Source organism: Meleagris gallopavo, chromosome 1 (genome assembly GCF_000146605.3).
Source record: "Meleagris gallopavo isolate NT-WF06-2002-E0010 breed Aviagen turkey brand Nicholas breeding stock chromosome 1, Turkey_5.1, whole genome shotgun sequence".
In the NCBI taxonomy this organism is placed as follows: domain Eukaryota; kingdom Metazoa; phylum Chordata; class Aves; order Galliformes; family Phasianidae; genus Meleagris; species Meleagris gallopavo.
The window spans coordinates 26562621-26589779 of NC_015011.2; the positions used below are offsets into that span (position 1 = coordinate 26562621).

Here is a 27159-nt window from a genome sequence, read left to right on the forward strand (position 1 = left end):
ACAGCCACCGCAGCGCAGCACAGCTCACCCCGCCTTCCGTTGCGCGCCGCCCCTCTGCTCCGCCCCTCGGGCGGCCGTTGGGCGGTGCGGGGCTGTGGTGCCACGGTTGGGCGGCAGCAGAAGGGAGGGGGAGGCGCGGTGGCTCTGCTAGTTACTGGAGGTTACTCCGTTGTCTTTTTCTCCTTTATATTACGAAGAGGGATGAGATTGGTTAAACAGAAGTGGCAAAGCTAATGTTGCGAACTATTGCTCACTGTGTACTCAGGTTTTCAGTACTGATGTGTGGGAGCAGGAAGCTGTGGCTGTGTTGCGAAGTACACGCGTGAGCAGCGTTTGCTTGTGCTGCGGGTAATATGGAGGCTTGGCAATGACTTGCTGCTGGCTCCCCACATCACCGTGCACCTGATAATAGCAGTTCTCTCTTGATTGAGCGGCTTTCCCATTACCATACGTCCTGAACGTTTTGAGGGTAATTACTGTCTTGGATTTTACTCTCTACTGTGGTATCACTTAAAACTGTGGGCTTTTCCATGCTTAGCGTTTCTCTTTCAATTAGTTCTGCTGTGCAGAGGCCACAGGCCTTCCTGTGTTTGGAGGCTGAGTTCCTAGAGAGGTCTCCACAGTGTTCTTACCCTTTCTAAAGGAAATGAAGTGTTTTGGAAGTCAGTGAAAAGCTTAGACAGAAAAACTGGAGCAGAACACCAAGTAGGCTCTAACCTCATAATATTTTCTAATTAACCAATATTTGAGCGGGTATTTTTTTTTTCTTATCTTGCTTTTCCATTGAACTGAAATTAATTCTGTAGGTTGAAATACTGAAAAAATGAAGCTGGTGATCTAGGAAAGCTGCTTCACCTGTGTCCAAATTACTTTCTTATACCATCAGTTTGATTTTCTTTCTTTTTTCTTTTTTTTCTTTTTTTTTTTCCTCTCCTGGTTCAGTGTGGGGAAAAAATAGCAATGAATTGCTAACAGAAGATACATAGAAGAAAATATATCACAGGGATTTTTATACATACATACATACACACACACACACATATATATCTTTGTATACATATAATTTATATGTATGTATAAATAAAATGATTTCTCTAAGAGACTTCAAATCATAACAAATCTATTTCCAATATGTAAATGAATGCACATTCATTTTGTAAAAATGTAACATAATAATGTTTTAATAACTATGACTGGGAGATTCCTATGAGTTATTCATTTCTTTTACTTACAAAATTGCAGATTCTTCTGTGTAACTTTTATTTGGTTACCAAAAGAAAGCCGCCCTCTGAATTGAGGGAAAGAGCAATGCACGTTGTGTAACAGTGGGTAATAACATGCTCCTTGAGAGCAGTATTGTGGTGGAGAGTGGTTTTAAGATTCAAATAGTTTCCACAGACACTGCTGAAATTGAATGTTCAGATAAGCTGATTGCTGTGCTGCAGATCCTGATTCTTTCTGGAATACCTGGGACTTATGCTTTTAGTTTAGTTTCAGTATGAACAATCATGTTCATACATTATTGTTGTTAAATAACAAATCTGTATTTCACATGATCATGAGTGCATGATTTTATGGTCTTTTTGGACCAGTTAAATTTATTGCACTTCTAGCTAGTGGCCCAAATTTCTGTTTTTCAATTAATTAATACTTTAACATTTTGAGAGTTTTTTTTGGTTCTCACAGAAAACTTCTCAAGAAGAAACAAAAATTTGGTTCTGTGTGTTGGAATTCTCTCTGTTGCAAATACGTTTATTTTAACATTTGAAAGAGAGTCACTGAAATTCTGGTGCCAAGTTCACTTTCAGAATGTATATTTTAGTGTTCACATTGTATTATAAAGATTGGACAAGACTGAACAGCAACATTCCTACTATGAACCTAAAACCAGGCAGTGTGGAATGGACGTTCTTAGTTTAACAGAAGAGGGGCAATCTCTTGTGTTTTTTTTTTTTTTAACTGAAATATTTTAGTTTTTAAAGATGGAAATATGATTGTTTCATGTATCAAGGGGAAAAAAAACACCAACTGCAGTTGCCTGGAATGTACACTGCAAGTGGAGTGCATCCAGAGAAGGGCCACAAAAATGATCAACAGAATGAAACATTTCTTGTATGAGGACAGCCTGAGAGAACTGGGGCTGTTCAGCCTGGAGAAGAGAAGGATGGGAGATGATCTTGTAGTGGCCTTTCAATATCTAAAGGGGATCTACAGGAAAGAAGAGGACAGACTCTTCAGCAGGGTCTGTGGTGATTGAATGAGGGGAAATGGCTTCAAGCTCAGGAAGGATAGATTTAGGTTAGATATAAGGAAAAAGTCTTTTTCAGTGAGCGTGGTGAGGCACTGGAACAGGTTACCTGGTGTTGTGGTTGATACCCCATCCCTTGAGACTTTGGAGGAGAGACTGGATCAGACCCGGGGCAACCTGATCTAGCTGTGGTCTCCCTGCTCATTGCAGGGGAGTTGGACAAGATGGCCTTTTGAAGTTCCTTCCAACTCCAAGGATTCTGTGATTCCGTGATTCTATAAAGTCTTGAAGTGCTGGAGAAACCAGATACTGAATTGTATGAACAATGTACTGCTCTATCAAAGGGATTTAGTACTCTTTTAAACTGGTCTTTTCTTCAACTATTATTTACAGTCCTAGCTTCGAGGGGGAATGACCCAATGGATAACCTTTCTCTGGCTTTGTGAAAGTTTATAGTAGAAATAAATGAATGTGAATGTCGAAAGAACCTTTTTACTTAACTCATGTGCCTGGGCTCTACAATGCTTTTTCTATTTGTTTTTTAGTAAAATGAATAATTATATATTCCTCAAAATGATTGGTTTTAGTTGAGGTGTTTTTTTTTTTCTTCTCAGAGCTGAGAAATTTATGTGGCAGTTGAAACTCGTCACAAATCCCAGACTCAGAATCAATATGGTGGTGAATGGTTGTTGCTGAGTACACTGGGTACCCTTGTAGAAAGTCCCACAGTGACCTCTAATGTTCAAGGATAAAACCTAAGTTGATAAAATAACGGAAATTATTTTTCAAGGGCACAGTTTTGTGTATTACTTTGTACATTTAGTTTATTAATATCCCACAGACAGGGTAGGTATTTGGTCCATCAGACCTTAGTGCTCATAGAACTGACTCTGAAGTACAAGTCTCCTTTGTTTTGAAAAGTAGGCACAAAGCTGCCTTTACGTAGTCATGGGAAAACTGGTTATTTTTGTAAAATATACTGAAAATGGAAAATCCCTCTTAAATAACTAAGATAGTTCTTGCTATTCTTCCTTTTGAAATTATTTATTCATGCCATATTAAATATTATTTATTCTTTTGTCCTTTTATACCCAATACATAACTGCTGGTTTAAAGGTTAGTAGCTTAGAAGCTTGTGTCATATGTATACTCATTTGATTTTGCATTCATCTAGAATATACTTCCCCATCATGTACTAACCTTATTTGTTCTTAATTCAGATGGAAAAATGTACAGAAGAGTTTCTTTTAAAGATATTCATGTTTTGAATTGAATACTTCTATTCTTCTTTGGCCGCTTATTTGATGTTATATGAATACTTTATTCCCTTTAGGTTAAAACTAAGAATTGACAGTTTTTTTTCCCTAGAGTTTGATTCAGGAAAATGACATTTAACTGGAGTAAAACAGTTTTGTGGTACTTGAAAGAATACAGAGATTTGAGTAGAGAAATGTGCACATGAATTTAAAATCAAAGGTTGTACTGTGATTTGCTGTAAATATAATTTCTAAATTTAGTCTGTTTAGAGGCAACACCATTTGTGCAGTCTGCTTGAGACCAAAACATAGCAGCAGCTGGTTGCAAAGGACTCTTCAATTTATAAAATTAACTTATTTTCCATGCATTGAATCTTTACACCAAAGGGCAACACAGAACATCCAATTCATAAGCATTATGTTGTTAACTTAAGCATGTTTCAGAACTGAGGTAATCTGGTACTTTCTGTGTGAATGTGAATGATTTTTAGTTTGTTTGAAGAGACAGAAACACGAATAAAAGCAATTATTTTTCAGATTAGAACAACTGGTACACTGCCAGGTGCCTGTAAGATAGTGCTTAAAGATTTTGCATTACATCTGAAGTTCAGATTGTCTGAAAAGATCTCATTTTTAAAAATTACTTGTCTTTCTGTTGCAGTGTCAGTAGAAAAGCAATGATATTGCTATCTCTTTCTTGGTTACATAGAACAAAATCCTGAATATCTTGTCAGAACTGAGAGATGACTGATTACTTCCCATTCTGAACTGTTTGTTACTTAAATTGCTGAGGGAATTTTTATCTACAATTATATTTTCTTTAGCTTTTGCTTTGCATTTCAGGAGTAAAACGTCTTCGTGGAAATACACAATTATTTGTGAAGGTAAAATTTATGTACTTGATGTATAAAATTACTTTGTAAAAATAAGCTGTTTACTTCCATGTTTATTACTTGTGTTCTGAGTCTTTTTGTACATGGCGTTGATCCCTGTGCTGGAATGTAGTACATAGGTCACTCTGAAAGTAATGCCTCCTATTTCATAGAATCACAGAATTGTAGGCTTTGGAAGGGACCTGTACGGTTCATAAAGTCCAACCCCCTACTAAAGCAGGTTCCGTATGGTAGGCTGACAGGAAAACATTCCGGTGGGTTTTGAATATCTCCAGACAAGGAGACTCTACAACTCCCCTGGGCAGCTTGTGCCAGTGCTCTGTCACCCTCACAGTAAAGAAGTTCTTTCTCATGCTCAGATGGAACTTCGTGTGTTCCACGTTTGTGCCTGTTGCCCCTTGTCCTGTTGCTGCACGCCACTGAGAAGAGCCTGGTCCCATCCATTTTACTCCCATACTTTAGATATTTATAAACAGTAATGAGATCCTTTCTCAGTCTTCTTCAGGCTAAAAAGTCACAGCTCTGTAAGCCTTCTCTTGTATGGGAGGTGCTCCAGGCCCCTCGTCATCTTTGTGGCCTCTGCTGGACTCTCTCTAGAAGATCCCTGTGTCTTTTGAACTAGGGAGCCCAGATCTGGACCCAGTGCTCTAGATGTGGCTGCACCGTGGCAGAGAAGAGCGGGAGGATCACCTTCCTTGACCTGCTGGCTACACTCTTTGTAACGTGCCCCAGGATACCATTGGCTTTCTTGGCTATAGGGGCACACTGCTGGCTCATGGCCAACCTGTTGGCCACCAAGACCCCCAGATCCTTCTCTCCAGAGCTCTTCTCCATTTGGTCAGCCTCTAACCTGTATGGTTATTCATGCATGCAGTTATTCCTTCCCAGGTGCAGGACTCTGCACTTGCTCTTGTTGAATTTCATCAGGTTCCTTTCCTCCCAACTTATCAATCTGTCCAGATTTGTTGAATGGCAGCGCAGCCTTCTGGTGTGTCAGCCACTTCTCCCAGCTTTGTTTCATAAGCATACTTGCTGATGGTGCGCTCAGTCCCTTCATCCGGGTGGTTGATTCATGTTTATTTCCTTGGAAACTGTAACAAATACAAGAACACTATTTGATAGAGCAAGTTCTCAGCTAACAGTCCCCTCCATTAGCTGTGCATTTTCACCAACTGTGAACAAAAGCTTGGATGCTGTGCTCCTAGAAATCTTTACTAGTGGCAGAGGCTCATTGTCATTGTCTCCACTGCTGAAACAGTACCCACTGCCTCACTGTGCTCACATACACTTTTAGGCAAGCATCGATGAGTGTCACTAGATGCAGCATTTTCTGCATGGAGGAATTCATTGACACACCTTTGCTTCATCTGTACTTCCATGTCAGACACCATTGTGTCAGACTGCCCCTCTGCTGCCATCTGTCACATGGCAACAGCATGGAATGGAATACTGGTGCAAAGGCTTAACCTCTACTACCATACCACCATTTGCCTCTGATGTTATGGGCCAACATCATAAAATAGCTTTTTGTTTTGATGTGCTTTGTAAACTGAGAGGTCCTGCTGTTGATCTGGCTTTGTCTGATTCTGAAACTTGAGTATGTTATTATCTCCAAGATTACTGAACCTGATTTTTACTGTTGTTTTTTAGTGTTGTGATATGCTGTAAAAGTTTCTTCGTATTTCATAGTGATGGGAACTATTACGTGAAAAACCTTATTGCTTTAATTGAAATTAGGGCAAAGTAAAGAGATTGTTGTGGATTTGAGGCTAACAAAAATCTGTTGTTATGTATTTAGAACAGGTGAAACAGCTAGATTGGGGCAAAGTGGCCAATCTAAAAAAAAATAAGACAGCAATGCATTTTAGAGCATACGTGGATAGCTATTGAAGATGCTGATGAGGTTAGAATTTGCTTCTTCAGGATATAAAAAGAATGGTAACTAAAGCAGAGCAATAGTGCTGCCTGAGGACATGTTTTGAGATCCTTCTCCTGACACTACAAGCTGTGTGTTTGTCAGGCTGTTTAACTGAGCCTGCTCTCTTATTTCTAGTCCTGCCCTGACTTGTGCATGCTGGGGCTGTTAATCTCTAGGCATGTAACCTGAAGATAAAGGGATCTTTCTTTGCATTTGAAAGAAAACAGCTGAAACCTTTTTTTGGCTCCAGATGGATTTTAATGTCAGCTTTCCCTGGGTCTTAAATGCCTGTGTGAAAAGTTGAACATCACTATCTCTTCCAGGCTTGTTCTTGGAAGCTCAGAGTTGGCTGGCAAGTTCAGCTGAATAATGTCAGTGTGATACAAGTCTTCAGATCCTCTGTCAGTACTTCATACTGCTTAAAGGCCTCAAACAAAGATTTAAGTGCTTTCCTGTCCTATCTCTGTATTGTGTTTGGTGTCAGTCTGCAGTTAGGAACTCACCTCCTCAGTTCAGTGGATATTTGAGTTTAGTTTCCTTTGTAGCCTTTGGGGAAGAATCTTTTAGGTGCCAGGTTTCTGCTAGGCAGGAAGGTAACTGGAATTGAACTACTCTAAACATCTTTTTCTTCTGGCTTGTAGATTTGGCTATTTTTAAAAGTTCTGCTTTGGATACTGAAATATAATTATCATCTACATCTGATGACTATCACCTGATCATACCTGCTTGTACGCTTATCACATTTTTTTTGTGGCTAGCACTGTACCAAATAGGAATGCTAAATGACCAAATAGTCATCATTTCTCTAAGCTCTTGCATTTCCCACCTTGTAATAGAGCAGTATTCTTTAATAACCGTCATGTCTGTGCCAAAGGAACAAAGGGAGATAATTTAAATGGTGAAGAAATACTGTGATGGAAACCTGCATGTAGAGTATGAATATATTAATAGAATATAAATTTCACTTGTGGTTGAATAATACCAGGATTAGTTTATTTTTAATAAAGGATAAATGAAAACTCCTTCTGGAACTGGACAGTATTTTTAAATGAAAACTTTAGATGGGCTGACGTATTTTGATTCTTCTGTAACAGTCATCAGCATTTTGCTTGTGTACATCAGCCTGTACTTGGATAAACGTATATGAATTAAATTAGTCTACTAGAAGGTCTGCATTCTTGCCCCCTTACAAAATTATTGTAATATAAAAGTTAGTGAAATGTGTGACAAGTGAGAAATGGGGGTCAGGCTGCTGGCACTGTCATTCTGGCCTTGTTTCATGAAAGACTTCAGAAAAGGCATGTGTGAAAAAGGTCAGGCAAATTCTGATACTGAGCAGCATTCATTATCGTGGTTAGACTAGATGCAGCCTTGTCATCAAATTGTACCACTCTTGCTTAAAAGAAAAGCTCATGTTTCTTGCTCAGTTTTATGTTTCATAGGATAAACAGAAACGGGCTCACATCTTGGTATTTTGTTAATGAAGATTGCCTTGTTTTCAAGGCATTTATATGCCTGGATATATGATACTATTGGATTATAGAAAAAAACATGGCAAGGCTGACAGAGAGTTGGTTATTTCAGTGGAACATTAAGTTACAGCAGTATATGTAATATAGTTACTAGTTTCTTACCTAGATTAAATAGGTCATTTCAAGCTAACAGTCTTGGCTGGGTAGTTTTACATATTGGTTGTAATTCCCTTCTTCCTGTTCCTCACACGCCTTCCTGTAGAAACACATCAGGGGCCAATTTCTTTCCTTTGTGGGTGACTGCTTATGCCTTGTTTTGCAGCTATTTTTCCTATCATACTTCCATGGGTAATTTTTAAGTACTTAGATTTGCAAATATATTGTAACCTGGGGCTTTCTGAATATTACTTGATGAGTTTCTGCAGGCTGTTTGATAAACATTGTCTTCTAATGTGCAGGCAAGTGTAAGAAAAATAAATATTTTATACATAGAGAGCTATCTAAATAGCATCTCTGCTCCATATGTTGTAGTGCTCACTAGAGGCTCATTATAATCCCTGGACCTTTTGTGCAGCAAATACTTCAGTATAGATAATGCTGTGCTCCATCTGCCTTAATCTCTGGGCTGCACAATATGAAATTCTTAATGCTTTGACCTGTTGTATGCTGGCATTTTTGATCTTGATTTTTTTTTTTTTTTTTTCCATGTTGCAATTTCAAACAAGTTTTCAAGGTTGCTGCGTTGGAGTTTGTCAGTTCTACTGAATAATGCTTTCTTGTTCGTTGTTTTTTATTCTTAAAATAACTGTAATTTATAAATGATGTCAACTGTATTCATCTCTAAATTTATTTCTGTGTTTTGCTTGTTTGTTTTTCTCACATCATTTTTTGAGTGCTGGGATTTGTTTTATTCAAGGTGTCGCTGACTGGGCAGAGATAAGGAAATAAGTTTGATGAACTATTTAGAGTCCTTAATCAATTTTCATAGCAAAAAATCCTTTGCTTGTTCCATTGGCATATATTTAAATTTTTTAAGTCTTCTATACTGGAGAATTCATTGAGTATTGTTAGACATCGATATTTCACAGACATATTTCTTACCCTTCTGATAAGAACTTTTGTTTATATGGACAGACTTATTTATTTTTAACTAGTTTTCAAGCTATTAAAATGTGCATGTTTATGATCTTTTGGCAGGAAGGGCTTTTGGAGTAGAATAATCTACAGGACTGCTCCATTTGTGTCAGGGGAAGACCTGTGCTGTCCTGTGGGAAATCAGGAGACTTCTAGAATGTTGTGCGTGAGTGGAAATGAAGGGTTTATCTATGAGTGCACAGAAAATAAAATAGGTAGTTTGATCAATTGTGTAGTAGAGAGGAAGGAAAATAGAGGGCAAGTAGAGAAGCCCTTCCCTACAACTGCTCTTGGATATCAGGAAAACTTTTTTTTCAACCAGAAGTGGTTGAGTCACCATCCCTGGATGTGTTTAAAAACTGGTTAGGTTGTGGTTGGACTTGATGATCTTTAAAGTCCTTTCCAACCTGAGCAATTCTGTGATTCTTCTTGGCTTTGAAAATCAATTCCTTGTACAGTTGCTGTTGGTGTTTTGCTGCACCTTGTAAATAATATAAAGGTCCTGAAATCCCAGCTTTGTCCACAGCTGCTTAATATCGCCCCTGTTTCTAAGTGATGTAGTGGGAATGCTGTGTTTTATCTTGCTGCTTTAAATCTGTCTGCTGGATTCTTTGTCACTATTAGTTTCTAGTTCCAAGAACATGTGTTTGGTTTCCCATAGATTCTCTGACCAATTGTTTTTCTTCAGGTGCTAGATTTTCCTATAGATGTTAGCTTGGGTCTTTCGCAAGAAGTTAATAACAAGATCTTTGAATATATTTAGTAGAAGAAATAGGGTCAACATTCATATTTCAGTGAAAAATAATCTGGACTGTGAGGAATTTAAGAAGTAAGCAAATGTATCCAATTTCTTAAAGTTCTCAAAAATTTCTCAGGCCAGTTGTATCTGATAGATCTGTTACATTATGTCTTTCACTTCAAGGAGAAACTGCACATAGAAAGTTGTGGAGATGCTTGTGGGGGATGGCCAAAGTACAGTGTTTTGTGGCTGCTGTTGCTGCAAGAGTGGACGAGGTCTGTGAGGCCAGACCTCATGCCTCTGGAGTAAATTCCATCCAGAAAACTGGCTGATAGCAAAAAGAAGACAATGACAGTGCCTTGTAGTGGGATTCAGGCAATACAGAGCAACAGCAGGTAATGGAGAAAAAGAATTGCCTCACCCCTTCCAACAACCACTGACAATTCAAGAGGAAGGAGTAGAGTCACTACCTAGAGAGATGGTGCCCTTCAGGCAGCACCTCTTAATGAGGGTGAAAATGGGTGGATACTGGCTCCACTCACTCCTTCAGGTTACTCAGGTGCATTGCGTGCACTTGAGCTCCATGTGTTAGCCAAACCTTCTCACCTGGTGCTCAACCACTGGTTCAGGCTGTGACCTGGCAATTCCACAGCAACTAGAAATGCACAGCTGTAGGGAAAAGGGAGCTGAAAGAAGCTCGAGCGAGAGAAGGAGCTGAAGGAAGTCCTATGTAGAAATGGGCTGAAAGAGGCCCTGTCCTGCTGAAAGTATCAGAAGACGGAGAGAAGTCTTACTGTCCCCAGCCAATTGCCCTTCTCTGAGAAAGCAGGGATTGAAAATGGGGAAAGCTGACTGCTATGAGGTGCTGCTTGCTGTAAAGAATCCTAGTTGGAAGGAATTTGTACAAGAAAAGGCGCTGGAGTGGATGCCATTGGATGCCTCAGCAACTGGAAGCAAAGCTTGCAGATCCTGGGCCTATGGCTCATTCACCACAACAAGAGAAGGAGGATCAAATCTCCAGATCAAATCTCTTGGTGCTCATCAGCATGTGGAAGCAGGAGCTGTGAATGCTTGTGTTTGGACTTGCACTGATTCCAGCTGTTGCCATTGTTGCAGTATATTTTTCTGAACCTTTCAGCTGTTGTAGCTGTTGTTCAGTGCTCCAGAAAATTCTAAGGTAGGCCTAACAACATTGAAAGTGTGTTTGAAAGTTGTGCTCTATCTGTATTCTAAATTAGAAAACAGTATCTGCTATAAAATGATGTGTATTCATGTGCAGATGGGCAATTTTGGAAGCTTTCTCAGATTTGGTTGTAGAATCCAACTGAACTGGCTGAATATCTTCTGGTGTTTAAGAATGTAATGTGTGTATTTACAACTGTATGTCTTACCTGTACCCGCTGGCTTCCGTAATTCTAGTTCTGACTATGTAATTTAGTGATTTTAAAAAATAATAACGATAGATTTCCTTACAGAATAACACACACACACACACACACACAAACAAACAAAAAACCTACAACCAACCAACCAAAAAACAAACCAAAACAAAAAAGGGGAGTGCAGGTATGACCCTTCAGGAAAGAGTAGCTAAAGCATGCTTTGTTCTTAATTTTCTAGATCGTTAGACAATGATAACGTGGGGGTGAGGCTATGCTTGTGTCTTAACAGGAACAGGTCCGAGATGGATACCAGCAGAATGGGTCTGGCCATCCGTCTCATCATCTGCTGTAACATGATCACAGCACTTTCATCAGTGGTTTGGATTCTCACCAACAAGATGGGACAAGACACACTTCACTTGTCAACTGCATCACCAAGGAGTCATAAGAATTGTTTGTACTCTATAAAGAACCCATTGTTTATTCAGTGTGTTAATTTTAGGTTAGCTACTTTTAGGAATGTTTCTGAGCCGCACTACTTTTTTTATTAATAGAGAAGGGGGAGATGTGGAACAAAGAAAGTCATTATCTGCTAATGAGTAAAAAAGCTCTGCAGTAACTTGAGCCAGATGTAAACACGACAAGGTGCCTGGCTCCTACATGTAACCAGTTTATACGCATGTTGTTGCGTGCGTATAAAAGGTTGTAAGCACCTACAATAAAGGTCCTTCGTTCTGCACCAGCAAGGGAGTCTGCACCTCACTTGTCACATGCGTAAGGGAGCTCAGAGTTCTCTTGCCACAGTTAATCTTCTGTTAGCAAAAGTTATAGGTGATAGTGAAATACTTCCAGACTTAAAAAAAAAAAAGTAAAAGGAACTTCAAATGTTGTGAAGGTGAATGTCAGTAATAATACTAAGGGTGTTCCAATCTTTTAGAAGACAGATCTTGTCATTGCAAAGCTATTAGTATCTATAAAGAATTCAAGTGAAGAATATGCTGATGCGTTATTTTGTAGAACTGGCTTTCCGAAGTGTAATGCTTTGTAGAGTTAAGTAGCCATATCTATGGCAGAAATACTGCTTTCAGTAGTATTTCATCAGAACAGTTTGAGGTTTGTACCTTGCAATAATGAATCACCTCCTTATTTCTGGAAGTGCAACAGAGAAAAAATGATTGTATTGTGAAATTCTTAATGTTCTATTAAGATGATTGAACCAAACTGTATATTTCTGTTTTTTGTTGTCCTTGAATTTAAACATAGTGAAGGACTCAGAAGTTCAGGGCGCAGACTGTTTTCTTCTATTACTGTCTGTCAGATTTATGATGTGATAGAGGGAGCAGGGACTCTGCAAACTGATCTTTTACAGTCTGCACCAGGTATTCATTAGAGAGAAACAAAGGTTTAAATTGGATTTGCCAATAGGTGAAGAACTGTATTTCTTATGATACGGCACTGAGGAATCTTGTCTTTCTGATAAAATAAGTTTATTAAATTGAACTTTCAGAGCTGCTGAAACACGTTTCTGTGTCGTATCATTCAGGCATTGCCTACCGCATGGCTTTCGTACCCTGACGCTGTGTCTGTCACACCCTTGTCTTGAATGGAGAGGTTAATTAATTAAAATATCACATCAATTAATAAAATCTTGGAAATATCCCAGTTCATTTCCAATTTGACCGCTTTGTAAATTGCTCAGGGGAGCTCATCTTTGTACTGATTGTTTCCTTTAGAAGTCCTCCCAGGTCGTCACCGACCCACATGAAGGGTATTTTGGAAGGTCTGCTGCAGACTGAGCCAAAAATCCTCAGTAACTGGCAGGGGACGAATGCAATTGCAGTAAAGAAAAGTAGGCTTGTACCTTTGCAGCACTGCCTGAGTACTCACCTTGCTTGATCAAGCAGCTTTTTTATTTCAGTGTACTTTGGAGCTGTCTTTTCAAGAATGTTCTTTGGTTCAGGGCTAAGTAAAACCAGTAGCATAATGAATGGTGACATGGAGTGAATAGTAAGGTGTCATTATGTCACAGCTACGTAGTCTGTCACTATACTTTTAACTTCTTTATGCAGTAGAAAATAAGGTGTCATTATGTTACTGTGTATGCCTGTAATACGTGTGACAATTTGGATTGATATTAAATGTTTGCAGTTACCATCAGTATGTAAATGATACATGACTTGTGTGTATGGAACCTTTTAATAAAGAAATGCCCTCGTGTTGGAAGCTGTCAGCTTTTCCTTTACATAATGCAGTCAATCTTTGTGGTTCATGAATGTGTAATTACCAGTGTACGGGGAGAAAATTTACAGAATTTTGCACTCCAATTGAATGTTTTGTGATTGTTTCCATATAGCTAATATTTTTTCCAGAAATGCATAGTTAATTTTTTTGTGATTCTGTCAGTTTGCTTCTCACTTAGCTGAACTGCTATCATTGAGTCATTTTTATTGAGTATTTCTGCTAGCAGAGGATCACAAGAAATGATGAAATTATATAAAGAGAAAATGTTGAGTATCAAATTCGCTTCTGTATGGTTGACTTTTAATTTTTATTTATTTTTTTCAATATAGATTGCTGTTCTTGTTCATTCTCATGTGCACATTCATTTTCTCTCTGTGGATATTGGGAGACCTTAAGAGTTAATAACTTAACTCCTCCTCACTCCATGAATACAGACAACACTTACTTAAATATTGTTTTCTAATAACTTTTTTCCACCCTTAATCTTTTTCAGATTATGGCACAGGCTCAAGGTTTTGGGAGAAGATACGTGAAAGCCTTCTTTAAAGGTTTCTTTGTTGCTGTTCCTGTAACTGTGACCTTTCTAGATAGAGTTGCCTGTGTAGCCAGAGTGGAAGGAGCATCAATGCAGGTATTGTGGGAAATGTCTCCTGTCTGTCTGGAAATTATAAACTGACTGTTGACTGACAGTAGATTTCTTTGCATCTTGCTTTCTCAATTGGTGTCAAACAACTGTAATTATAGTAGAGAATTGTTTAGTTTCTACTTTGTTACACAAACACTTTTACGATGTGAAAACATTTTGAGAATAAAACTTCCTAAAATTCGGTGTAGTAAAAGCAAAATAAATAGATAGTGATAAAGAAAACATTTTTTAGTATCTTCCTAGTCATATAGAAATCAAGATTTCTTTTTTTGAGCATTACTCTTTGTCTCGATGAACTACCTTGACAACTCATAAAGAGGCTTTATTTCTTTTTAGTTGTTGCATTATAGTAATTTTAAGGCAAAACCAGTTCTGGCCATAGTTGATCTTACTACTGAACAGAAATGGTACCATCTCAGTGAAGAATATTGCAAATGGCATGAACATAGGTGATAATCGTAGGCTTATCAGAGAATAAATATCAGTTCACTATTTTTACTTTGCTTATACTGAATGCTTGTACATCAGTGTAAATGAATAAATAGAAACATGCATTGTCACATTTAGAAGATAAATACTGATGATAATGAATGACTAATTTGTTTCTTCTGTTAATAGAACTTGAAAAATACATGTTGTAATGTAGTTAGCTGATCTTTGTACCTTACTTTTAAAGTTATATGCAGTACATATTGCTTTGCATAACTACTGATACTTTATTTAGTTCTATTATTACATTACAATTAATATTAATTACATAACATTACAACTAGTAGAAACTAAGGATTTGTTTAGCAGATGCTAAGCCTTTTTTTTTTTTCTGATTTTCTGGATAAGTTCAAAACCTTAAAGACAGGTTTGATAACAATTCAGAACAGTTGCTGAAGTTTGAAATGGGTAGCATTCACTCAGAGAGAACTTGGTCTAGGGCTTGAAGTTGCTCATGTGTGTTTAATGCCGTAGAAAAGCAGGCAGTGGACATAGAACCTTTTGTAGTAGTCAGTAGTCTGGTGTTCAGCTTCTGTCAAGAAACCCCAGGTAGTCTAGAAGGTCTCAAGATCAAAGTAAAATCATCATAGTCCATTAATTCTACAGTCTAAGAACAGAAGTAAGGTGTAACATACATCATGCTTTCTCTTTTCATAAGCTTATGTTTATCATTGATGACCAATCAAATGTAGGAGAATCTCAGGAGAGCTTACAGAAGCAGAGCCAGAAATTTGCTCTAGAAAGGAGAAGAGGAATAGGAAACCAGGAAAAAACAGTTTCATATTCTTTTTTCAATTGCTTTTCATTGTTTTTTTTCTGTCTCTGACATAATATTCTATTTTCTGTCCATTCTTGTTGGGTTGGTTTTAACTCAATTGCTGGAAAGATTTTTTCAAGATTTCTCTAGTCCAAAAGTTTATTGAGTGACTCTGGTCTAGATCTCAGTTTTATGTTTCCTTTGAAGCTAAAGTTTTAAATGCTAGAGGGTCCTCTGGTATTGCTCTGGAGTGTTGTTTCTATATTCACATGGAACAGCATGTGGTTAACTGTTCTTTATCCATAAGAGATGTGAAAAACACTGCAGTTATTTGCTTACCCAACTTAAAAAAGGATAAACAGTCTTCCTGATGGCTGAGGAAAGTGGTATGTATTTAGAGGGTGATTAAAATCTAAGCTCTTCCTTAGATATGTCTTGACTAAACATTTCCTCTGTTGATTGAAGTATGGCTAATATAGAATATTACCAGTTTTAATGAATTCTCAGTGTCTGAAGAATTCTCTCTCATTTTATTCTGGACTGCAGCACTGAAGTAGAAGTTTTTTTTAATTTAACATGCTTCTTTGTGCATGGATGTTTTCCATTAAAAAAAAAAAAAAAAAAAAAAGCACCCATCCTGGTGCTTTTAATAAAATGCTAATTTCCTTGCCAGGATTTATTAGACATGTAAGTAAGTCTGACAGGGATATAATTATAAGGAACATAACCCTCTTTTGCAGAATTGCTTGAAGGAGTACGTCATCACTTTGGAATTCTACCTATTTACTGTGTTCCCTGAAGAGTGATCTATATTGAATGTGTCTGAAAGCTATGAGTGCGAGGGAGAGCGAAGCCCAGTCAGCATGCAGTCATATATCCATCAAATGCATGCTTCTAATGATACTGTACTGTCTCAATGTGAAGACATTGTGGTATTGTGGTATGACTTCCATAATTTGATTTGTAATAGTCCTCTAAAATGTCTAGCTGACTTTGTGTGCTTATCATTGTGGCTCCTGCTGAGTCTGAAATTAAAAGCTGTGATAAGAAGCAAGGAATAAATCTCTCTTTCTCTTTCTTTCACTCTGTCCTCTTTCTGAAGCAGCCATATTGCTGCTTCATAGTTCCTGAAGGTGGTGGTACTTCTTGACACCTTGGCAGTGTTCTGTGTAAAGGTTCTATTGGAAGTATGTATGTTTTATGATTTATTCCCAGACATTTAAGATGGACCAGGCATTTCATTTTCTCAAGCTGATTCTGCCTTTTTGGAGTGCTTTTAGCCACTTGACATAATTCTATCATTTGAGTGGACTTAACTGTGTATGAGTATTAATTCTAATGTATAGGAAAAAACAGTGATTGAAGCTTGTAATTTCAACATTTTTAATTGCTTTATTGCCTTTTATTTTCTTTCCAAAATTGCTGATTTTCTTTTAATTCTCACTCGAGATGTTTTTGGTTGCCTAGAATTTTGCAGCTTGATGTGCTCATCTAGCTCTTATTTAATAGTGGGTTTCAAGTGAATTCGAGTGAAGTTCAGCACTGAATTTAAGTGACACAAATAACTGTATTATGATTTGTTAATTTGATGTTGTGGATTTTTTTGGGACTACTTTTTGTAATGCTGGATGTGCAGTTCAAGATTTTTGTCATTATGTGAACATCCTTCCTTGATATCCATTTATGCCTTTTTGTCCTAAGTTGCACTGCTTCTCTGATTATTACAAGTTCTTCATATATAATGATATGGAAAAGGAAATCCATATTGATGTATGAATTCCCAAATTTATTAAATGAAATGGGCTGTTTTCAAGTGAGATGAAAAATGGTGGCATATGTGCAACTTTCTATATATACATGTTGTGTCACAAAAATTTCAATACCAAGAATTATAGCAAGCAGCCTGGCCAGTGATCTCTGACAAAGCATGTTTGTTTCAGCAGCAAATGTTATTGAATATTCTATTCTTCCATTATGCATAATAGCAGCTGTAATTATTCTGTTGCAGTTTCTCCTAACTTTATTATTAGGATTACTGTACCTAAGCCTGTGAGCTTATGTGAATATTCTTTCTGTTCCCTAGGCTAAAAGCAAGTAAGTTGTGACCTTGTAATCACTAGTAGCATAACAACTATCAAGTTAATCATTATTTATTGTAAAAGGGCATGCTTTTACCCTGTTACTTACAGAACCTCGTGTCCTATGAGGCTTCACTGTATGGCTGGGGATCTTGATTTGCATGCTTTTAACATTAGATTAGCTGGTAATTGGGAAGAGTGAATGTTTTGTGACTTCTGCACCGTAGTTCTAAATTAAGACCTATGTTTCTCATTTGTAGCATGCTCTTATGCCAAGAACTTGGGTAAACATGTTATAATGTTCTGAGCTATGCAAAAGAAGCCCCCCTGTTATTTTATTTCTTTTACTAGTAAAGAGCCCTGGTGAGCCTGTTGATTACTTCTTCAGCAGTTGTATTTTTGTTTTGCTAGACCTTAGTAAATAAGTATTAGAGAATGTTCTCTCTCACATTTCATATTTACATTAGAGAGAAATACTGGAGAGTGTAAATGAAAAGTGAAAGTTGTCTCTTAGTTTTCCTTTCATACCTTCATCTACCAAAATAGTGTTTCTGTATTTTTATGATTTCCTTTTGAATAGGTCAGTATTGCTTTGTAGGAAAGAAAACAAATTACTCTGCGTTGTCATATTTCTCTCAAACATAGTTCTAATAAGTAAGGGATGGGATATCCACTCTGTAAGTCAAAACCATGAGCAATATATTGTTAAAAATAGGAAGCAATACGACATTATATTTAGAGTGCTTTGAATTAAAAAGATGATGCAATTCACATTTGAACTGCGAAACATTCCTTTGTTTAAATACAGAAAACAGTACGAGTCAATTGGCATACCACTGCTAGGGCAATACTGTAATGCTGTATTCCTCTGTAAGATGAAGTTGGTATAACTACTTGAAAGGATTTATAAACACTCATGCGAATCTTTGCTATCTATCAGCTATAAAAAACATTATATTTTGGAGCAAGTTGTTTGAAATTTCCTTTTCCTTTAACATTCTCTCTCAGCCCTTTAAGGTAAATACTGTGCGTACCAAGGAGTTTATTTTAAGGGAATATACCACATGTATAATTCCCACTTTGTCAGATTAGACTCTTTGCCTAACTTTTGATACCATTAGAACTTATGAACCACGTGTGCCTTCCATTGGTGAAGTATGATTGTGAATTGTTTGTGAATTTGTATGCAAAGGTACTATTATTTCATGAAAGATGCTATAGAAGTGGAAAATAATTTTGGAAAGTCATGATTGTAGTAATAATTACCAAGTATCTGTTTGTGGTTATCATTTGCCTGTCTTTCTCTTGCAATGGATAGACTGAACTAAACATAATAATGGAGAATGTTGATGTCCTTGCAGCTTAGATTTGTGGTATTTTTCTGTGGATGTGGACTTGAGCTGCTCTGTTCCAGACTTAACTTGACTAGAAACTTGCCCTACAGTCCACAGTGAAGATGTAACTAATCTTCTTTATGGTTTAGCTGAAGATATTGTGTCATTTCCCTTCCACTCCTGGCAATTTTGTGCTTTTGTTCCTCATGATACAGTGTTTGTGTGTATTACAGGCACATTTACTTTTAGAAATCAAAAACTGTTGGTAGAAAGAGAAATCAGCACTTCTGAATAGCTTAAAAATGAATGCTAAGTATCCATCTTGGCTTGGAAGCAGAGTTTTATTCAACACTGTAATTAAATGTGTTGATATTATTTAATTTCAGTTCTGTACCCTGGTTGGTTTGGCTCATTGAAAGTACAGTTGATCTGGGAGAGGAATCTCAGAAGTCAGTGCCTGGGGGCACAGATAGATGAAGCTTTTATACTGTAAGGTGAACATGGAAAACCTGATTTTCAAAAAATGCAATTTTGGCAAATATTGTTTCTTTCCTGTCAGTGAATGAGGGGATGTGTAGTTACAGTATTCTTATCAGATTTGGTAGTATATGGGATTATAATGTACCTTATTAAATATTTCATCTAATTGTGGAGTCTAAATTAGAGATCATCATCTGGCCAGTGTGTACCATGATTTTATTTGAAAAGTCTGAAAAATCTGATTCAGATATATGTTGCCAACAAAGCTAGTCTGGATAACTCTTATATACTTTCTGTCTAGTAATAGGAACACTTGAAATAATCCCTTCAAAATTGATGAAGACAGTATGGCTACTTCCTTTCTCTACAGTTTTTGATGAGTTAAGCAAATACAATGGTTTTATACTGCAGCACACAAAATATTTTTTTTATGGTTCTGAATATCTTCTAATACTCTGTGCTAATTACTAACTACTTATTCAGTTGGTTTTTGTTCTTGAGGTTAGTCAATAGTTGCACTTCTCTATATGTTTGTGTGGAAGTTCATGCTTCTCTTGATTGTGTTATGGAAGGCCCACATTTCCTAGCAGTATCAGTATATGCTGTAGGTATTTTTTGTTTCCTTTTCAAAGAGCATGGAGATTAATGTCGCTACAACTACATATTTCATTTCTTGGTGCATTTTGCTCGTATGAGCATTAATATGCCTACAGAAAGTTTCTATTTTCTGGGAGTTTGTGCTCTTAGTTTTCCTTTGTTTGTCATCTTTTAAATCATAGACAGTGAAGGCAAACACTACTTTTCATGAAGTGTGTCATAAATATACACCCTGTGTCATTTAATTTGCATGCAACAATACATTGAAAGATGTAGACTACTCTTTGCCATAAGGTTTATGACATTCAATATAGCATTTAGTAAAGAAATGTATTTACTATAATGAAACACATTCTTGATCCTTTTAAAGTAATTGGGCATATTTTTACTAATTTTTATAGCATCAGGATTTGACCCTTTGATAGAATGTGAATTAGATGTAGAGTTCATACAGGCATTGCAGATCTAAAGCTATTCTTTTCCTTTTTCTAAGCCTTCCTTGAATCCTGGGGGAAGACAAGCATCTGATGTAGTGCTCTTGAACCATTGGAGCATTCGAAATTATGATGTGCAACGTGGGGACATCGTGTCATTGGTGTAAGTAATCTTGCATACATTTCAATACATTTTCATATAAATATTGAACAATTTGTATTTAATATTTTATCTCTGACATACTGTAGGTATATGTATGAGCAAGGAACGTCCTTCTTGAATAACACGTTATTCCTATAATGATTTTGCAAAAGTCAGGACATGGTCAAGGAATGCATTACTGAAAATAATTTTTTACTCAAAAGGAGTGCAGTCTAAAATAGTGTGTGGTACAGGAGATCTGTATACGGAAACTGCTAAGAAAAAAGAACTGCCACAGTAGAGAAAAAATCGAGAAAACATATGGCTAAATGGAATATACTTTTTAGGTTGTTTGGCTGTGTGCTCATACTTGTGAGAAAATAGTGTTTTCTTACCAGTTAACACTAAGTATTTTTTTTTTTTTTTTTCTTCCTGGAGAACTCTTGCTACTGAACCAAATTTTGAAAAAAGATCATGATAATTCAACCTTCTTCGTAAAGGACAAATGTAGCAAAAAACCCAAACAAAAACAAAATTGTAAGGGGGAGGTCTGTGTATGAAACCAAAAGGTGGCAGTGTTTCACTGTTGAAAATATGCAAGGCTAACAGGACATTTCAGCCTTAATGTAATATAGAAATGGAGTGTCAAAGTGTGAATAACTAACACAGTGATATAATACTCGTAGTGCATACTTGAATCATTTAAGCTTAAAGTTTTGAATTTTGTAATGCATACTATGTAGTGTACAGCAGAATGATTGCCTTTGGAAGCTATATTATCTGACTTCAGATATCTATTCTAATTGTCTTAATTTTTTTTTCTACCTCTTCACTGTACTGATAATTCATGTAACAGTTTTACTGTTAGTTCTTAAAGCAAGAGCTCATGTAGTGGGTTCTTTTTATTTTTTAGGAACTTAATGTTTATTTTATATTCTTTCTTATTGCATGGCATGTAAGATTCTCTTAAATAATTTAGCTACAAATTAAAAAAAAAACCACAAATTCTTACTTTCAGCATCTATTGCAAAAGAACTCCAGTTTGAAGTCAGTGACTGCTTGTAAAATTTGATTTTGCCTGTTTGTGTGCTCCCCTGCCCAAATCATGCTCTAGTAACTTTTTAATACAGTGGATATACCTGGTTAATAATTAATTAACTGAACAGAAGTTCATCTTGTTTGATCAGAAAACAGAATGAAGAGTTTCATGCTTCTGCTTCTTGAAGGTTTGTGGTACCATCCAAACCAGCTGCATTGGTTGCTTTCATTTTCCTCTGTGTTCAGACACAGTGAGCATTATTTTAGATACTGTGTTGTTTTTTTCTTTTCTCCTTTTTCTATGTTTTGAAAGGCTCACCTACTGTTGGTAGAGCCTTTCATATACACCCATGTGGAAGAAGTTGCATTGTTATTTTTGTGTGTTTTCCTTAAGTTTGTCTTAATAATTTATGAAGTATCCTGAATAATTGAACTATGGAATTCATAAAACACTTTAAAAACAATACAAAGGAAGTTAAATAATGTAAAAACTAATATATTGAATATTTTTTCCTCTGAACCGAAGGGTACTTTATATCTCAGTAACAACTTTTAGAATACTTAATATAGGTTTGTTAGAGACAGCTTTGGCCTGCTAGTTGATTTTAAAACTTACTGTAATTTAAAGGCTTTCACTGTGTTGCAAAGACTTCTTCCATGCCTAAAAGGGAGCTTACAAGGAAGCTGGAGAAGGGCTCTTTATCAGAGATTGTAATGGCAGGATAAAGGGTAACAGCTTTAAACTTAAAGAGGGAAAATTCAGATTACATATAAGGAAGAAATTCTTTCCTCACAGGGTGGTGAGGCACTGGCACAGGTTGCCCAGAGAAGCTGTGGATGCCCTGTGCCTGGAGGTGTTCAAGGCCATATGGGCAGCCTGATAAGTTGGGTGGCAGCCCTGCCCATGGCAGGGGGGTTGGAACTAGATGATCCTTAAGGTTTCTTTCAAGCCAAGCCATTCTGTGATTCTTTGACTTTGGAGGATGAAATATTTGGATGTGTTTGTTTACCCACATGAGTTGTTTGAATTACATGAGGCTTTTATTAACAGGTTTTAACTATATTAAGCTAAAACAGTAAACGTTAATATTTTTACCCATTTCATTTGGATTGTTTACTTATGATTTCAGTAGCACTGTGCTGAATAGGTACACTGTGAATGCTCAAGAGTTTTACTTAGTGATCCTCATATAGTGGATTTGGCAGGTCTTGGCATGACAGGAAGAGGGAAGTCAAATTTCCCAGTGATATGATGCTGCTTTTTTTGCTCCTGTCAGAAATTCGGATGAGAAGGTGGTGGTGTGATGGAAATAAGCAGATGGATATGTAAACCTTCTTGACTGCTTGTAATTTATCATGTCTTTTCTTTGAAAGATGTTGTGGTAGGATGGTCTTTTACAGGACAAGAGCTGAGGTTGAATTTCCATGCTGACAGCTTGACCAGGTCTACCTAAGTTGTTGTTCATACTGTCAGAAATAATGTGTCATTTTGAGTGGGTGCTATTTTATAGCAGACTGTTTCTAAAACAGACTATTGAGATCCCAACCCAGTGAAGTCCAGTGTCAGTAGATGGCCAAAAGCCAAACCTTTGCAAAGAGATGAGTTAATCTTGGTGGCTTTGGATAACCCAAGAAAGAGTGTCAGTCAGTCTGTGATTATGGTTGTGATACTGATTGGAAATTCAAAAGTATTTCCTCCATTGTCTAATCAAGATAAACATATGTATTTCAGATATTTGCTGATGTGAATTGCAAGTGAACGTTCTGTCCCCAAGAACCTCATACCTACCTTAGGAGTTAAATTATGACTACATCTTTATGGAAATGTATCATGTATCAAAGTCATATCCCTGACTTTGCATCTCAGCTGACATGATGTAGCTGTAACTGTGCTTCACAATCATAGCTGTGCAATGACATTGTGTGCATGCATGTGCATGTAACTGGTTTTAGACACAATGGTTAGAATGGCATTTAGTCCTTAAAAATATAAAATCAGAGTCAGATAAAAACAATGGAGAGAACAAGTTGGTTGAAAAGGGTAATTTATGTACTTGCAGTTTAATATTTTACAAATGTCTATATCCAATCCCAACATTCTAGAAGCTGTTTTATGTTAACATTTTTAGCTTGAATCATGCTTATTGATACTGGAAGTAAGAGACCTCAGTGTTATGTAATTTTGACTTCAGAATTTTAAAGTGATTCAAAACTGAGGGAAATGAATGTCATCATCTTTAATTTAATCACTTGCTTTTATGCCTAACATTAGTATGTTACTGAGAGTTAAAAGTGTGTTATTTTCTTTGTTTTGACAGTTTGTTTACTTGTTTTCAGATCTTGATTGGAGAATGTCACATGGCACGTGGGTTTATCTTTAAAAGTTAAATTAATGCACATTTTTGCCAGACAGACCTTGATCTTTCGGTAGCTTTTGTGTTGAAATAAGCATTTTGTTTTGTAATAGCTATACTGAGGTAGATCCCAACAGATATGTTGAACTTCATCAGATATTGCAGAGTGAGTTACAGGTTTGCAAATGTCTTAGTTCTGAAAATGAGTGCCAACTGGATTGTAGTTGTATCAGTCTGCATCACAGCGTGGGCTGCTCAAGCAGGTCCTGGGCATGTGTGCTGCAACATAGCTCCTAGTGCTAATGGAGATCGTATTCTTCTATTGTATATTAATGGATATTTTTGCCAACTAACCTACAGATAGTTTGATTTCTCCAGTTTACAAAGGCAGACGTTGAAAAAGATGCTGCCATAGAAGGATTTGTAGCTCTGCAATTCTTTTTACTTGTCGCTACTGAAAACCTTGTACCTTGAGTGTAAAACTGTCCTCTTTTTATTCCAAAATTCCCAGCTTCATGTAGAAAGAAGTTCTTGCAACATGTAGAAGTCTGCAAAATTAGTATTGCGTATTTAAAAAACAACAACAAAAAAAACAACAAAAAACTAAGTAAGCTTTTGAAATGAAGACACAATGAAGTTAACAATGTTAACTCAGAGATTTCAAATGTTTTATTTTTCCTTAAGTAAAAGCTTGGATTTGGTTAATAGGTTCTTAAAGAAGAAGTAGGTTCAATGATTGCAGTATAGAAAGGATTGTTAATTTTTGAATGATGAAATTACAAATTTGCAAGTATTTGCAGATAGTAATTTTAACTTTTGGAAACTATACTACTTCTCTACTTTTTACCAGGTGTGACTTGGAGCAGAAACATGCTTGCTTGGTAGATTGCCAGGTATCCATCCATTTCTGATTTACAAAAAAGTGTTTATATGTTACAAAAATAACTATACTAATGTTAAAAAAGTTTGAGGACCAATGCACATTGTTCTCTGCGCTCTGAATGCTAAAATGTTTTTAAGTGCTTTTAATATGCTTCCAAAGTTTTGAACTGTAACAGTGAGCTAGAAACAGACAGTGTATTTAAAAAGCGTATTATTATGAACAGCAGTAATAATAAGGAAATAAATGTATATTTTGTCAGTTTCTTGTAAATTCTCAAAAATGTAATTGCTTTAAATACAAAATCAAAGTTTGATGTGGAAAAATTTTTAGTGCTTAAAAAAAAAAATCTCAATTCCTATCTCCTATTGTGATGAAGAATATGGAGTAGCTTCTGTAACTGCTTCCACTGACTAGAAGATTACTTGCAGGATTTATGGTAAATTCCCTTACTTTTGATAATTACTAAATATTTTTTGTGTCAGATTATATGTATGTTTGTTCTTTGAAAAATCCAGTGCATATCAACATTCTAGAGGAAGAATCAAAGTACTACATGTGAAATTCTCTCTGCTGCTGTATTCCTCACTGATATCTGTTCAGAAATGGAAACTGGAGAATATAGTTACCATGATTATTTTATGGGGTCATTCCACAAGTTTATTCAGATTTGTTTGAATGGAGAGAATCTACCTCTGAAAGGAATGTGTGAACCTGTTCATATGATAGAAACAAAGGAGTTCTCAAAGGGTGTAAATTCATACTGTAAGTCCTAGCTAATTGTAATTTCATTAATAAGACTAGCCTAGTAAAATAAAGATCAGTAAGAATGTATGTATTGAAGGAACTGGCTTGAATTTGAATCAGTAGCTGTAATTATAAAAGAACTTCATATAAAGTCCTAAAGGATATAGCACAAACGGATATTTACTGGTTCTTGCATTAATTTTAAGAAAGCTTCTTTCTGACTAAAATATTGAACTGTCTTTTAAGAACACCTCTGCTTGACCTTCTTAAGTCTTCCAATTTCTGTTCTATTTTTGTTTGTACTTAGGTCCCTATAACAAGTCATCTATCTTCTTGCAGGCAGGACACTGCAAAAGAGGTTGTGCTGACATAGAAGCTAAATAATCACTTTACTTGCTGGGCCTCAGTGACCTCTGAAAATCTTTTCCTATTCTATCCCTTCAGCTAGAAGAAAAAAACCTCTTGTCTTTTCCTGATAAAAATCAAATATGTAGTCTTACTGTTAGTGTTACAATCTATTCTTAGACCGAGTATCATACTATATATGAATGAGTTAATACTGTTGATGAAAGGAAGACTTGTTTTATCTTGTATTTATAATGTAAAATCAATTTTAAAATTAATATTTTTGGATAACATGCTGTGCTTAGGATGGGTTTAGGTAGGCAATTATTGTGGTACTGTGGAAACTGAACAGTTGTGGAGAAAATAAGTTATTGTAGTTACATCTGTGGTTATTTAATTTAAAGTCTATTTATATAAGTAATAGGTTTACAAGACCTGGTTGTAAGAGTCATAGCAAGGGAGAGTTTGGGTGCATTCTTTGCACCAAACGGCAACAGATATGGATAGAATGACTTAGAAATTTCTTACTGGCCATTTTGCAATTATAATAATTAAAAAGAAAGATCTCTTTTCTAAAAAGTTAATGATCTGGAAGTCAATCAGGTGATCTGGTCTATTTGTGAAATAAATGTTAGTTGATAGGGAAGAATTGTGTATTATAAGTAGTGTCAGTGAGAACTTCAAATTCTGACTGATTTTGGTTTTATTAGCTCGGTGGTAGTACCTTGCTGTTGAATGAAGAAAAATATCATTGCTTGTTGAATATTGATTAGTGTATCCATTAGAATCCTACACTGCAGGTTACTAAAACCACTACATTGAATACTGAGTTAAGCTGATAGGACTAAAGCAAATATTTAATCTTATTCATGCAGAAAACAGTATGTGGCAAAATGCTAATGAAAAAAGAATAAGTTGTCATTCTATCCTGGCAGCACACGTCAAATAATATTATCAAGTCTACATCAAGTATTTGACAAGATACAAGTGGGGCTAGCACCTTACCATAAGATCAATAATATCTAGTCTAAAAGCAAATGTTGAGATTTAGTAACCAGTGACCGCTACCTGGATCAGCTTTTTAATTTTAGTTAGCATACCTTGAATAAATTTATGAACAAGTGTGGTTGTCAAAAATTCTGTTTAAAATGTTAATTCCTATTAGTTAGAAAATAGTTTAATCTTAATGGCTGTTAGTGAGATAGTTTCATCAGTTCTTTATTCACTGGAATGGGTTCTCCAAGGAAGTGGTTATGGTTTCAGGCCTGCTGGAGTTCTAGAAGCATTTGGACAGCACTGCGATGCTCTCATACGTGGGTTTGATTTTTGGGTACGCATGTATGGAGCCAGGCTTTGGACTTGATTATCCTTGTAGGTCCCTTTTAACTTGGAGTATTCTGTGATTCTTTGTATTGCTGTGACAGTGCCTGAGATGGAAAAACATAAATCACTATTTCTGTGCTTTTTTTGCAGTTTTTTAATTTTTATTTTATTTTTTTGCTGCATATTGTCTTTGCTTTTCATTTCAACTGCAGCACTGAGGAACTTCACAAAA

At 36.4% G+C, this 27159-nt stretch overlaps 1 protein-coding gene across 3 annotated transcripts in view; it reads left to right on the plus strand.

Moving 5' to 3' along the window:
- The first annotated feature begins 73 nt into the window (after positions 1-73).
- IMMP2L (inner mitochondrial membrane peptidase subunit 2) overlaps positions 74-27159 on the plus strand; it is a 455429-nt gene continuing 428343 nt past the window's right edge. Inside the window, exons 1-4 of one of the 3 annotated variants that reach the window (XM_019612612.2) lie at positions 74-160; positions 266-469; positions 13777-13914; positions 20158-20261. In XM_019612612.2, the coding sequence (XP_019468157.1) occupies positions 13780-13914; positions 20158-20261 (239 nt within the window). In that variant the 5' untranslated portion in view covers positions 74-160; positions 266-469; positions 13777-13779. Of the gene's footprint in view, positions 161-181; positions 470-13776; positions 13915-20157; positions 20262-27159 lie in introns of those variants that run through there. The other 2 variants (XM_019612615.2, XM_003201996.4) reach the window with 2 other exon arrangements.